The following is a 14,859-nucleotide window of genomic DNA, read 5'->3' on the forward strand; positions in this document are numbered from 1 at the left end:
GCACATCCTTCCTGAGATACAGGGCCCAAAATTGCTCACAATATTCTAAATGTAGTCTGACCAGAGCCTTATAAAGCCTCAGCAGCACATCCCTGCTTTTATATTCTAGTCCTTTCGAAATAAATGCCAACATTGCATTTGCCTTCCTAACTACCGACCCAACCTGCAAGTTAACCTTAAGAGAATCCTGGACTAGGACTCCCAAGTCCCTTTGCACTCCATATTTCTGAATTGTCTCCCCATTTAGAAAATAGTCCATGCCTCTATTCTTCCTACCAAAGTGCATGACCTCACACTTCCCCACATTGTATTCCATCTGCCACTTCTTTGCCCATTCTCCTAACCTGTCCAAATCCTTCTGCAGCCTCCCCGCCTCCTCAATACTACTTGTCCCTCCACCTATCTTTGTATCATCTGTAAACTTAGCCAGGATGCCCTCAGTTCCTTCATCTATCATTAATGTATAAAGTGAAAAGTTGTGGTCCCAACACTGACCCCTGCGGAACTCCACCAGTCACCGGCCACCATCCTGAGAAGCCCCATCTGCTCTCAAGTGTGCATTAAAGACCCCATGATCCTATTTCAAATAAGAGTAAGGAGTTCTTTCTGGCAGCCTGGCCAATATTTATCCTTCGGTCAACATTCGTCAGAACAGATTATCTGGTTATTTATTTTATTGCTGTTTATGGAAACTTGCTCTGTGCAAATTGGCTTGTGTGTTTCCCACATTACAAAAATGACCACTCCGGAAAACAAGTCCTTCATGGGCTGCAAAGCAGGGGGAAACCAGAAATCATGAAAAGAGGTGTATAAATGCAAATTTGTTCTTTTTCTAAAATCAGGCACATTCACTTATATGTTTTCAAGGATGTTGCAGCTTTTAATCTGTTTTCTTTCGCTCTTGGAAATAGGAAACTATGTCTTGAATTACTTGGCCACTAGGCCAAAGCTGGCAAACTTTGTAACACAAGCCCTCATCCAGCTGTTTGCCAGAATCACCAAACTGGGCTGGTTTGACTGCCAGAAGGATGAGTACGTGTTCAGGAACGTCATTGCAGATGTCACGAGATTCTTGCAGGTAGGAGAATGCCCTCGGTTCTCTGAACAAAGCTTTATTGTAGGGCGAGTGTTTATTCTGGCTTCAAAAACTAATGCTGAAATTTATTTTTATATTTTCTGTGGTGATCATCTTGAATGCATGTATTTTTCTTCAGAAGCAAGCACTGTAGAAAATAAAGTTATTAATGTTTGGCTGACACCCCCCTCTCTGCAGCTCAGTAGGTGAAGGCAGTCTATAGTGAGATATGTAACCCCAAAGCTTTCCAAGCTCAGTTCCTGCACTGTGATCAGTCTTAAGAAGTATGGAACCAAGACGGGTGAATGGACTTTAGATGCTGATAAGCCATGATCTAATTGAATAGTAGAGCAGGTTCGAGGGGCTGAATGGTCTCACCTTGTTTCTATGCAGAGTTAATTGCAATTCTACAGACAGCTTCAGTGCTTCTGGACTCTAGAGAGAGAATCAGCCAGGGACACTTCTTGGATCAGTGACAATGTGACCTGTGCTGTAAAGTGTGTGCAAACAAATAGTGAGAGAGGACGAACTCACTCTTAACTGGGATGCAGACTGATGTAGGCAATGAGTATCTAAAAATGGATGCCGAATTATGCAGCGCAGACAGAGGCCATTCAGCCCATTGTGCCTGTGCCGGCTCCCTGAAAGAGAGATTGAGTAGAACCTGTGCCTTGCTTTTTGTCCACAGTGCTGGAATTCTTTGCTTTTTAGGTTTTTATCCAATTTTCTTTGGAAAGGTGTAATTAGCTGGTGCCCTTTCAGGCAGTTAGTCCTAGATCCTAACTCACTGCATAAAAAAAGTCTCTTCATTTGTCAACTATTTTAAATGTGTCCTCTGATTACCAACCCTTCTGCCAGTGGAGACAGAAGAAATAGGAGCAGAGGATACCATATGGCCCCTCAAGCCTACTCTGCATTTCAGTATGATCATGGCTGATCATGTGCCTCAGCTCCCCATGTCCTTGATTCCTCTTGAGATTAAAAATCTGCCTATTCCAGCCTTGAACAAATTCAGTGACGGAGCATTGACAACCCTCTAGGGGTAGAGAATTCCATAGATTCATTCTCTGAGAAGAAATTTCTCTTCTCAGAAACTCCCTTCCTATCCTCAAGAGGTATGGTCACATAGGCTAGGGTGAGTGAGGGCCCCTGTGAGACCATCATCCAGCAGGAGCCAGTGCCATCAGGAAAAGAGGAATGAAAAGCTGATTGGAAAAGATAATGAAGTAAAGAATTTGTCAACTGACAATTGGGTCCACATAGCAAGCTTGCTGAGTGATTGAGATCAGAGACTGAATCTAAATGGTTATGAAGCCCATTCTGATCTTGGGTTAATCTGAAATCTTTATCGTTAGTCCTCCCATATCAGCTGGATTGATGCTTTGATCTAATTTCCTTTTGGAAGAGACAGAGTTGTCATTGTATTAATGAGCCATAGATCCCAGGAGGTTAACAGATCAGATGTTAATCACGCTTAATTTGCTTTGGGAATACTATGGGAAGATGAAGTAAACAAACGCTTTGTTTCTGTGTTTTCTCTCACCAGGACAGCGTTGAGCACTGTGTCATAGGAGTAATGATTCTTTCCCAGTTAACAAATGAAATAAACCAGGTAAGTGCCACTGCTTCCTTCAAGGAAGTCAGTGTCTTATTTTTTCATGTATTTCCATTTCCTCTTTACTGTGTTTTGTACATATGTGCCCATCAAATTCTGCTCTCGGCAAATTTTAGAAGCACTTGATCACTCGTTCCCACTTACTATTCTGAAAGTCACACTGATCCCATATTCCATGACTTAACATCTTGTCCTGCCTACTCTTCCCAGTAGAGTCATAGATCCATTTACAGCTCAGAAGGAGGCCATTCGGGCATTTGAGTCTATGTCAGTTCTCTGTGTGGCAATCCAGTCAATCCCATTACCCTACTCTATCTCTGTAGCCCTGCAAGTTTATTTCCTTTCAGTGCCCAACTAATTTCCTTTTGAAATCATTGATGGCCTGTTTCTGCCTGGGAGGCAGAAGGTTCCAGCTCATTACCACTAGGTGTGTAAAAAAAGTTCTTTCTCACACTGCCACTCCATCTCTTGCCCAAAACATTAAATATGTGTCCCCTAGTCTTTGTAGCATCAGCTAATGGGAACAGTTTTTCTTTGTCTGCCTTATCCAAACCTTTCAAAATCTTGTACACCTCAATCCAATCTTCCCTCAATCTTCGTTGCTCCAAGGAGAATAACTCCAGCTTCTCCAACCTAATCTTGTAGCTAAAATTCTCTGTCCCTGGAACGATTTCCTCATACCCGCTTCCTGGCCTTAGCTTTGTTGAAACTTGACCCAAAATACCTGTCTGATTTATAGGATGTTGTGTTTAATTTTACTTAGCTTTCTGACTGTTGCACACTTGTACTTCAGTCAATTAGCATGTACATAAGGATAAATTCCACACTCCCAGTGGGGAAAGTGCATTTGCAAGTACAAGTCAGAATTGAGCCAGCTACATTGTAGCTTCAATTATTGGTCTTTCTTTGTGTGAGCACAGCTCCCAGCTGGGAATGTAGGATCACATCATTGACCCTCAGGTCTTACATGGGCTATTTTATGTTAATTTTCCTGATTTGCTTTTTCCCTTGTTTATTTTCCCTCCTTTGCCCAGTCATTCAAAAGTCACAAGATGAGTTTGGCTGAAGCAGTCTTTGTGCCCATTTGGTCTGAGTTTGGTAGCATTGGTGTGTTTGTTGTGTGACCATATGCAGCAAGTTGCACAAAGGATTACAGAACTTGGGTGCAGACCATACTGACTTCATTTGACATTTGCACCAAATGGGGTTTCTCAAAGAATGCATTGGGCTGAGTTGAGGATGGACTGTGATTGTGCAAACAATAGAATCATTGCTTTATTCAAATTATAGTTGCAAAATCAATTATAAGGCAGTTCATTTTACCATTTGAGTATTCTCTACAAACAACTTAGTGTGATTTCAGAGAGGAAAGTTAGCAAGCCTGGTTCCCAGCTCAAACTCTTTTCCACCCACCTGACCATTGTGTCTGAATTCCAGATATCCCTTCAGGATACAAAGCTGGGTATACTCCTACATGATCGTGGTTCCTCCATAATCTGAGAAAAGGTCATTGACCTGGAATATTAACTCTCTTTCTCTCTCCACAGATCTGCCTGACCTGCTGAGTATTTCCAGCACTTTCGGCTTTTATTTCGGACTTCCAGCACCTGGAACATTTTGCATTTGCAATCTAAACTCTTATCTGGTTAACTGAGTGTTGGCTTCCTGTAATTATTGTGGACCTGATTGTTCTGTTCAAAATAGACGTGTTTCATACAACGTGAAATATGTGATGCAGTTCTCTTCACCACTTTGTTTATCTGTTGTTCTGTTTCCTTGCTCTTTGTGCCAGATCTTCTGTTTTTGAACAGTGCAATGATTTACTTGACTTGAAGCCTCTGAGCTTGTCCCCAGCTGCTGAATAGTAATGCTAGAGCATTCCTTTATAGGTGCAGGCCATTTGTCCATTCAAATATACATCAGTGTTTATCACCACGCAAGCCATCTTGTTTAATTCTGTTCTCCTGCTCACTTCCCTTGCCCCCTATATCTACCCTATCAAACTCCTTCATAATTTTCAAGACCTTTGTTAGGTCACTCCTCAGCCTTTAGGTGTGAAGATTCCCACCCTGTGGAATCATGAGCCCAGTGATTGATTGGAAGAATAAAAATGTACCTTTTTAATTATCTAAAGATTGATGGTTTCATGATATGACTAGAATCTATCATCACCTCACTATACACAGCTTTCTTGCCAGGCTTGGAACTGGAGCATCAGGTATTTCAGAGAAGTGAGTGTCCCTCAGACCAGCTGCTGACCAAGGGTTGAATCCATCAAGAGGGGTGTTGAAATGTGACCCCTAATTTTGGATTCATTCATCTTCCCTACATCTATGCAATTAAATCCTTCTGGAATTTTAAAAAACCTTTATTGGGCCACCCCTCAGCCTCCTGAAGGATAGAGCCTCTGGTGGTTCAGTCTTTAATGATGGTTATAATCTTTCAGTTGTATGAATTCTTGTTAATCTTTTTTGCATATGCTCCAGTGCCTCTATATGCTTTTTTGTAATATAGCGACAAGCACTGAGCACAGCCCTTTCAGTGTTCTGACCTAGTTTCCACAGAAATTTAGCACAACCTCTTGCTTTTTAATTCTGTTCATCTGTAAATGAACCCCAGTGCTTTGTTTGCATTTTATTTGGCCTTGTTAACCTGCATCGTTACTTTAAATAATTTATGAACTAATAAATTAGTAAATTTACCTTTTGTAAGTTTGATCATTTTGCATCTCTCCCTCCAGGCTGACACTACACACCCACTGACAAAACATAGGAAAATTGCATCATCGTTTAGAGACACGTCACTATTTGATATCTTCACACTTTCGTGCAATTTACTAAAGCAGGTAAATGCTTTACGTTTTACTGGCAATAAGAGAGTATGGCGATGGTAGATTGGTTACAGGATCTTTCGATGATCTAATGACCCTATTTATAATAAAGCACAGTACTCATAGGTATGTGTCTGTCCACACAAGGTGATGTTTGTAAGCAACCTCCAGAGCAAGAAACCTTACCTGAAAGCAAGTATAAAAAAAGTAAGTCTGGTACTACTATTTGCTCTCAGCTTGCGCCCTTACCTTTTTTTTACGCTGCCTGGGCCTTTTCCAATGTTGAGAATGTTAGTCAGCCAAAAATATTAAATCACAAATGGAGGAACATTGCAGTTGGTAATGTCAGTGCTGCAGCCACTGCGCTGAATGCACACAAATAAACCATATCAATGTGATGCAAAAGCAATGGTCCAAAGATGGCACAAAATCTGACACAGGTGAAGCACTCCTTCCTGCACTACTTCGGACTCCACAGTCAGAAATAATAAAGCACACCCATTGTGAACAAGTGTGTAATACAAACAAGGTTATCTTGATCAGCTGACTGGGCACACAGCAGAAACTGACTCATTCTGGATTATACTCCTCTTCCCAGTTTAGGTGACTCCATTGAAAATTTCACCATTATTAAAATGTCAGTGACATCACTGTGAAAAGTGTCATTGCCCTGCCCCTGCTGTTAACACTTGGACTGTTGAATGGGTCGGTAGTAATGATATGCATGCTCTTGCAGGCATCTGGAAAGAGCTTGAATCTGAATGACGAAAGTCAGCATGGTCTCCTCATGCAACTTCTCAAATTGGCTCACAACTGCCTCAACTTTGACTTCATTGGTACATCGACGGATGAGTCCTCAGATGACCTCTGTACTGTCCAGATTCCAACCAGCTGGAGGTCAGGTATGGTCATATTCAGTAGCTCTGCTGTGAGATTGGTTATCATTAAATTAATGTTTCAAATGAAAACCTCAATCCTTCTATTTATCCTGACTCACTGTCATTCACTCTCTCTCTCTCTCTCTCTCTCTCTCTCTCTACCCCACTCTTTCTTGTCCACAGTCCGCCCCCCCATGCTTTCTCTCTCTCTCTTTCTCCCCCATCCTTCCCCCCACCTCTCTTTCCCCGCACTCTCTTCACCCTTCCATACTTTTGCTCCCTCCCTGCACTCTCTCCCTCCCCCCCCCGATCTTCTCTCCCTCCCCTCTCTCTTGCCACTGCCCCCTTCTTCCATATCTCCCTCTGCTCTTCCTCCACTCTCTTGTCTCTCTACCTTCATTCTCCTTTCTCCCCCCGCCCCCACACTTTTTCTTCCCCATCTCTCCTTTGCATCTCTCTCTCTCCCTCTCTTTCCTGCTCTTGTAGGAACAATTTTTTCCATTCATACTCTATTAATGGACCTGTATATTTTGTGTGGGCTGCACGAAGTCTCTGTAGTTTGTGAGACCAACACTTAGTTTTCCAGTATTTTATATCGGAACACGTTCCTAACTTTCCCTGGCTTCAGGACCTGTGTGCAGGCTATGCCAACACATGTCTGGTTATCACCTGACAGGCTGATGGTGATTTTTTGAAGGCAGGTGAAGTGACAGTGACTTTTGGTCTGTTTGATGCTGTATGGAAATGTAGACAGTGGACTCCCAGTTCCTTTGCTTTCTCTTTCTCTTCCTCCAGCATTTGTTTGCTTATATTCAGTGAGCTCGATCTAGTCATTGTCTGTGCTGAGCTGCTGATGTCAGGTTCTTCATGATATGATCAGAATCCTTTTTTTGAAGCTTTTTTTAACTAAAGCTGTCCTATCCTACATGACCTTTTCCATGATTTGAAATGATGTGATTTACTTTTAATTTTGCTCATCTTATAAAGTTCTGGAAAAAAAACTGAAATTGCCTTATTTGATTCATCCCTTTTTACACCCTAGTGCCCCTTGGGTTTTAGTTACAATCTTTGGCAATAGTGTCTATCTGTATCTTGGTTTTCTTCTTTCTTTTTTCTAATACTGCTTGATCACACTCCTGTGAAGTGCCTTGGAATATGTCACCACATCAAAGACACTATATAAATGCAAGTTGATACTTTCTCTGCAGAGATAGATGGGGAGCTTAACTTCAGAGTCAGAAGCAGGTTTATATTCAATGTTTCATGTTTTCCACTTTTAAGACGTACTATTAAAGACGAGTTACTTTTGAGAGTTCCTCCATCACCGATTTTTCTTACAAGTAGCTGCATGTTTATTTCTGCAAGCAAGTTGTGTTTATAATCCTCAGAGACCTGTGTGTCTCTGTCATTTTCAATTGCCATTGCCCAGAGCTATCCATTTAACAGTAGAATGGCACATTGGAATTTATATAAGATTCCCACTGCATCCTGTGTCTACCTGAAAGGCTGAATACATACATGCTAGACCCACTTCATCAAAACTGAAGCCAGTATTTTTCTATATTGTCAAGAGGTGATTTATAGAAGTAAAGATATCTACAGGTATAGAAACATAGTAATTGCAAGATGAAGAAAGACCTGGATCTATCAGGTTCACCTTCTACTATCTTGTTAATTATGTGTTACATTGATAATGGAATCGTTAACTAATCACAGCAATTAATCTCTATCATTGAGTTTGCAACAGTCCCTAACAGGAGATGAGGACAGCTTCTAGTGGGAGTGTTTTGGGAAGCATAGATCCAAAGTCACCTATTCCTCCTGAGCTCTCCACATTCACAAAATATCACATCTGAAATTATTCATTTCCTGACATTTCACGATGCAAGTAGTCATTTACCATGCATGAAAAGTAGAACGGCATTTTCTTCACCCATCTTTTCCTGCAAAGCTCTTGTAATGACAGCCTCTTGCTCTAAATTGTAAGTTGCCTTCCTTTGCAGTTCACTGCATCTGAATGTATCTCCGCCACAGTCAGAAATGCTGAACACTCAAAGATTCTTGTATCAAATGCCTTCAGTTCATTTGGAGTGAATGCAGTTTCTTCATCACTGGTCATCAACATTGACAATTTTCAGTATCATTGGTCAACAAGTTCCCACGTGGCTATATGGCTAGTCTCACTACAGTGGCTATGAGGCTAGATTGGGGCATTACACCAGTTATATACCACATTCAGGCTTCAATCGAAGGCACTGAGATGCTATCGTTGTTCTGTCAGTGTGGAACCATGTCAGAGCTCGCACTGATGAAGGCACTGTGGCCCAGCCACACAGTCCACTAAGGCTCCAGGTTCATTTCCTCATCTGCGTTGAGTTAACTGGTCTGAGTCGGATGGCACCAGAAGACGATAGCATGTTGTCATGTTCCTGAGTTCATGTGGGGAGAAATACACAGGGCATCCATTCCTGATTGCATTGGAAATAGCTCCAACTCCTAAAATGTGAATATTGAGTAAGATCATTTTGCAGCACAGGAAGAGACCATTCAGCCCACTGTCCTGAAGGAGATTACCATTTAGTCCTATTCCTCTTTACTCTCTCCATGACCTTCAAACGTTTCCCATTTCAAATATTGATACACTTCCTTTCATTTAGAATCTGCTTCCACCTTTTGTCAGATTAATTTGATTTTCTTATTGTCCTCCAAACACGTTTGAATACCCTGACGAAAGTTCACTGTCCATAAGTATGGCCACAAGTGTGAGATACCTGAACTCGTCATCTGAAAAAGAGCAGAGAACATTCAGAAAAAGAAAGGAGAAACTGTTGGCATAGACAGAAGTTGAATTGGGCTGCAATTCTAATGCAGAATTATGGTGAAAATAAAAGTCTTGAAAGTCTAACCAGAAATATAAGTCCCTTTGAGCTTTAAAATGTAGTAAAGTTTGAAATTCTATTTTTAGTGTTCCAAAAGTAATCATCTTCAACTTTGTAACACTGAGATATTCTTACTTGTCAATGTACTGAGCATGCCTTCGAATTATTCCCTTGAGAATCTGTTGTGAAGTAATGTTTTGAAAGCTTCACATTTTTGACAGCATACTTGGGAGGTAAGAAAAATGTCCTGTTTATTTGAACATGACTGCAGAAAAATCCACACGTAAGTAAAATCATTAGTGGCCAGATGTAATGGAGCACTCAAAATGAAATGCCTGCTGGTGGGTAATTTTCTGCACCTACAGCAAGTCATAGTGAGCGCTATCCGGGACATGGAAACAAAGAACACAAAGGTATGATCTGCTGCTACAGTGATTCCAAACATGTGTCCTGGTTGCATTGTGCTGACACTTTGCTAAAGCCCAGTTCTAATCTCGTTCACAGTAGAGGCTATTTTAGAGTCATCATTCACATACTGGCCAGCCCAACAAGTATGCTTCTTCTCTGCATCTGCAATATGAATATATTTGCATTGGCCATCAAACCTTACAGTTTACGTGGACCATGTTAACTGCAAACGTCGAGCTCTCGCCTCTCAGCTTCAGGAAGTGTAAAATGAGGAAAGTGGAGGTCAGAATGCAGACAACAAAAATAGAAAAATCTGGCAACATCTAGCTGGTCAGGCAGCATCTTTGGAGAGGTTCTGATGATGGGTCATTGACCTGGGACATTGGCTCACTCCACAGATTCTCTCTCTACAGATACTGCCAGACCTGCTGAGTATTTCCAGCTATTTCTGTTTTTTTTTTTTTCAGATTTCTAGCATCTGCAGTATTTGGCTTTTGTGTCAGAATGAAGGCAGATTGGCACCGAACATTAATGCATGAATCCTTAGAAAACTGCTTCCAAACAAGAAAACTAGTGGATAGACATTCTATCATGTGCCTGGGTGTATTGAATTTCTTGAGTGCAGTCAATACAACAATAAAGGATGGGTGAGTTATGCAATCAAGTAAAGGGGTACATCCAATTTTACATGGTGGTCACCCCTCATGTAACATCAGACCTTAGTTGAAGTATTCTGAAAACCCACAAAGATTTTGCGCTCCAATTGTTTTGCAAGCAGTTTAAATGTTGTTTAAGTCAAGTATGGTACATTTGCTGGTTCTACTTCTATGTCATTATATAGTCTCGAAATAAATTTGATGTTAGTTTTAACCAGAACAAAGCAGTAAGTTTTAGTTCTGAGGAGACTGTTATTTGCCAACATGTTGCAAATGTGAATTCCGAGCTGGGAAAGATTGCGAACTGCAACAACCCCTTTATGCTGGAATGGGGGGCCACTAACAAATTGGGGAGCACACCAGCCAATGGGAGAATTGGGGAAGGTACAAGTAAGTGAACTTTTTTCTCCAAGGAAAGAGAGGACTTAGGTGACTGAATAGGTTTTTAAAATATTAGGTTTGATAAGGTAGGGATAGAGAAGATGGTTCCACTTGCAGAGGAGTCGAAAACAATAAATATAAGGAATTCATGAATAAATCTAGTAAGCATTTGAGGAGAAACCTCTTTACTCAAAGCCTAGAGTGGTTGAAATAAATTGCATAGATACATTTAAGGGGAATCTAGATTAATATATGAGAAAGGAGGAGAAGGAGATGTTGTTGGGCTGAGATCAAATAAATAGAATGGGAGGAAGCTTGTGTGGAGCATCGACTTGTTGGGCTGAATGGCCTGTTTCTGTGCTGTAAATTTTCATTAAAAAGACAACACTGCAGATGGTTGCAATCCAAACTCAACTCCAGCTTCCCAGAAAAAAAAGCTGTTGATTCACGTAAAGGTCATGTCTCCAATTCAAGTTAATGTTGTAAGAAATGCAGCCTACTTGTGAGTCATTATAATACCCGGAGGGGAGGGTTTATACAGACCTGGTAGGCTCCAGCAAGTAAGGAAGCCATTCAGGAGAGGGGTAAATTGAGAATAACCTTCTCTAGGATGTATTATCCAACAATGAGAGTAGGTACTTAATATTGCAGCACAGAGAGACTTGAGAGTTCTTGTACACGAATCCCAAAAAGCTTAACATACCAGTTCAGCAGGTTATAGGGAAGGCAAATGGAATGTTGGCCTTTATTTCAAAGGGAATGGAGTATAAAAATAGGAGAGCCTTGCTCAAACTATACAAGGCACGAGTTAGACCACACCTATAATACTGGGAACAGCTTTGGTCCCCTTATCCAAGGAAAGATATACTGGCATTGGAGGCAGTCCAGAGAAAGTGCAGTAGGTTTATCCTAGGTATGGAGGGATTTTCTTATGAGGAGAAGTTGAATGGGTTGAGCCTGTACTCATTGGAGTAAAGAAGAATGAGAGGCAACCTTATTGAAATATAGGATTCTTAGGGGGCTTGACAGGGTAAATGCTGGAAATATCCCCACTTCTGATCTTATGATGGAAGGAAGGTCATTGATGAAGCAGTCGAAGATGTTTGGGCCGAGGACACTACCCTGAGGAACTCCTGCAGTGACGTCCTAGAGCTAAGACGACTGACCTGCAACAACCACAACCATCTTCCTTTGTGCTAGGTAAGACTCCAACTAGCAGAGATTTCCCCCTTATTCACATTAACTCCAGTTTTGTTAGGGTTCCTTGATGCCACACTCAGTCAGATGCTGCCTTGATGACAAGGGCAGTCACTCTCACCTCACCTCAGGAGTTCAGCTCTTTTCTCCATGTTTGAACGAAGGCTGTAATGAGTCGTCATTGGTTAGGTACAGCAGCTAAGTTGCACACACAAAACTCGCACAAGTAACAGATCACAGAATATCTCAGTGCAGAAGAGACCCTTTGGCCCATCGAGTCTGCACCGACATGAGAAAAACCTGACCTACCTACCTAATCCCATTTACCAGCACTTGGCCCATAGCCTTGAATGTTATGACATGCCAAGTGCTCATCCAGATACTTTTTAAAGGATGTGAAACAACCCATCTCCACCACCCTCCCAGGCAGTACACTCCAGACCGTCACCACCCTCTGGGTAAAAAAGTTTTTCCTCACATCCCCCTAAACCTCCTGCCCCTCACCTTGAACTTAGGTCCCCTCATGACTGACCCTTCAACTAAGGGGAACAGCTACTCCCTATCCACCCTGTCCATGCCCCTCATAATCTTGTACACCTCGATCAAGTCGTCCCTCTGTCTTCTCTGCTCCAACGAAAACAACCCAAGTTTATCTACCCTCTCTTCATAACCTAAATGTTTCATCCCAGGCAACATCCTGGTGAATCTCGTCTGCACTCCTTCCAGTGCAATCACATCCTTCCTATAATGTGGTGACATGAACTGCACACAGTACTCCAGTGTGGCCTCACCAAAGTTCTATACAACTCCAACATGAGCTCCCTACTTTTGTAATCTATGCCTCGATTGATAAAGGCAAGTATCCCATATGCCTTTTTCACCACCTCACTAACATGCCCCTCCGCTTTCAGAGATCTGTGGACACGCATGCCAAGGTCCCTTTGTTCCTCAGAACTTCCTAGTGTCATGCTGTTCATTGGAAGGAGTAATTTGTCAAGCAAGTATTCAAAGTGTATCATCTCTCACTTTTCAGGGTTAAATTCTATCTGCCACTTATCTGCCCATCCCATCTATATCTTCCTGTAGCCCAAGACACTCAACCTCACTGTTGACCACCCGGCCAATCTTTGTGTCATCCGCAAACTTACTAATCCTACCCCCCATAGTCATCTACTTCGTTTATATAAGTGATAAATAATAGGGGATTGAGCACAGATCCCTGTGGTACGCCACTGGACATTGGCTTCCAGTCACTAAAGCAGCCTTCTGTCATTACCCTCTGCCTCCTACAACTAAGCCAATTTTGAATCCACCTTATCAAATCACGCTGTATCCCATGTATAAGTCTCCCATGTCATTATAAGTCTCCCATGTGGGACCTTGTCAAAGGCTTTACTGAAATCCATATAAACTACATCATCTGCACTACTCTCATCTACACACCTCGTCACCTCCTCAAAAAATTCAGTCAAATTTGTTAGGCATGACCTCCCTCTGACAAAGCCATGCTGACTATCCCTGATCAAACCTTGCCTCTCCAAGTGGAGATAGATTCTCTCCTTCAGAATTTTCTCCAATAGTTTCCCTACCACTGATGTGAGATTCACTGGTCTGTAGTTCCCTGGCTTATCTCTACAACTCTTCTTAAATAGCGGAAGCACATTAGCTGTTCTCCAGTCCTCTAGCACCTCCCTCTGCTGTTTTCTAGAAGTTTGTTCATGGGATAAATGTTGACCAATGCAACCAAGGAACTCTCCTGCCTTTTTGCATCTACCTGAGAGAATATGCAGGGCCTGGGTTGTAATACCTGACCCGAAAAACAGTACAGCACCCCTCTCAGTACTACAGTGTCAGCCTAGATTAAGAGTTCAATTCTCGACTGGGACTGGAACTCAAGGTCTTCTGACTCAGTGAAATGCTACCCACTGAGGCATGGCTGATGCTCTTACGCCATTTATTGAAGTGCTAATGGGCACTGCTCTTTTGTGGTTATTGAGTAGGTTATGTTTCTTTTTATTACAGGGAATTCAGCAACTTTCATCATTTGGGCTTTATATTCTGTGACTAGGCTCCTTTCTCCTGTTAAAGCAAATCAGTGCCATTGACAAGAGCATAAAGCTGAATGGTGGGTTGTGCTCTGAGCTTTTGTGGGCCATTTGAACCTTGTGTAAAAGGAATGCTGCACTTAGTACCTCATAAAAGAATGACTTCTGTTAATAAGATAAAAGCAAAATACTGCGGATGCTAGAAATCTGAAACAAAAACAAAAATAGCTAGAAAAACTCAGCAGGCCCGACAGCATCTGCGGAGAGGAATACGATTAACGTCTCGAGTCTGTATGACTCTTCATCAGTACTTCTGTTAATAAGTTTGACTCAAATAAATGAACTAGGTTGCACATTGCAGTTGCACAATTATGTGCCTGTCTCGAATTATAACACCAAATGCAGAATTGTGGTTTTTGGCACAATCTTGAGGGATTGGTTTGACCTGGCTTTGCTTTATTCTTGCTGCACAGAGAGTGGGATATTACAATGCACGATGGGGATATTGATTGCCCATTAACTGAAGTTCCAAACTGTGTAGTTATGAGTGCAGCATCAGTGCAAAGTAGATTTGGCTCTGTACCACTGCAGATCCTGTGGAGTGTAAATCAAATGTTGAGGCTCAAACTAGCTCTGAAGGAGAGTGAGAAGTGAGTGTCACTTTGGGCACTGACTCCAGGTTCAGGCTGCAGTTTCACTATAACTGGAGTAAAGTCAATCCATTTTACTGATGCTGTTGCAATGTAACCAAAACAGTAATTAAGTTGCTGCTTGTGTTGCTGTAAGGTGTGATTTACTGATGTACAGTAGACTGCTCAAGGAAACTTCAAAATTGTTTAATTTTCTTTTTTTAATCCCATTTTATGTAATGATTGCCACTCCCTGTTCACCTAAA

General features: G+C 41.8%; 1 protein-coding gene across 5 annotated transcripts in view; it reads left to right on the forward strand.

Annotated features, from left to right (window-relative positions):
- xpo7 (exportin 7) overlaps positions 1 to 14,859 on the forward strand; it is a 79,039-nt gene that overhangs the window by 27,022 nt on the left and 37,158 nt on the right. For 3 of the 5 annotated variants that reach the window (XM_041209006.1, XM_041209004.1, XM_041209005.1), the window contains exons 4-7: positions 912 to 1,078; positions 2,622 to 2,687; positions 5,431 to 5,535; positions 6,257 to 6,422. In XM_041209006.1, coding sequence (XP_041064940.1) covers positions 2,652 to 2,687; positions 5,431 to 5,535; positions 6,257 to 6,422 — 307 coding nt within the window. In that variant the 5' untranslated portion in view covers positions 912 to 1,078; positions 2,622 to 2,651. Of the gene's footprint in view, positions 1 to 911; positions 1,079 to 2,621; positions 2,688 to 5,426; positions 5,536 to 5,707; positions 5,728 to 6,256; positions 6,423 to 14,859 lie in introns of those variants that run through there. The other 2 variants (XM_041209008.1, XM_041209009.1) reach the window with 2 other exon arrangements.

This window comes from Carcharodon carcharias, chromosome 17 (genome assembly GCF_017639515.1).
Source record: "Carcharodon carcharias isolate sCarCar2 chromosome 17, sCarCar2.pri, whole genome shotgun sequence".
NCBI classification, from domain to species: Eukaryota; Metazoa; Chordata; class Chondrichthyes; order Lamniformes; family Lamnidae; genus Carcharodon; species Carcharodon carcharias.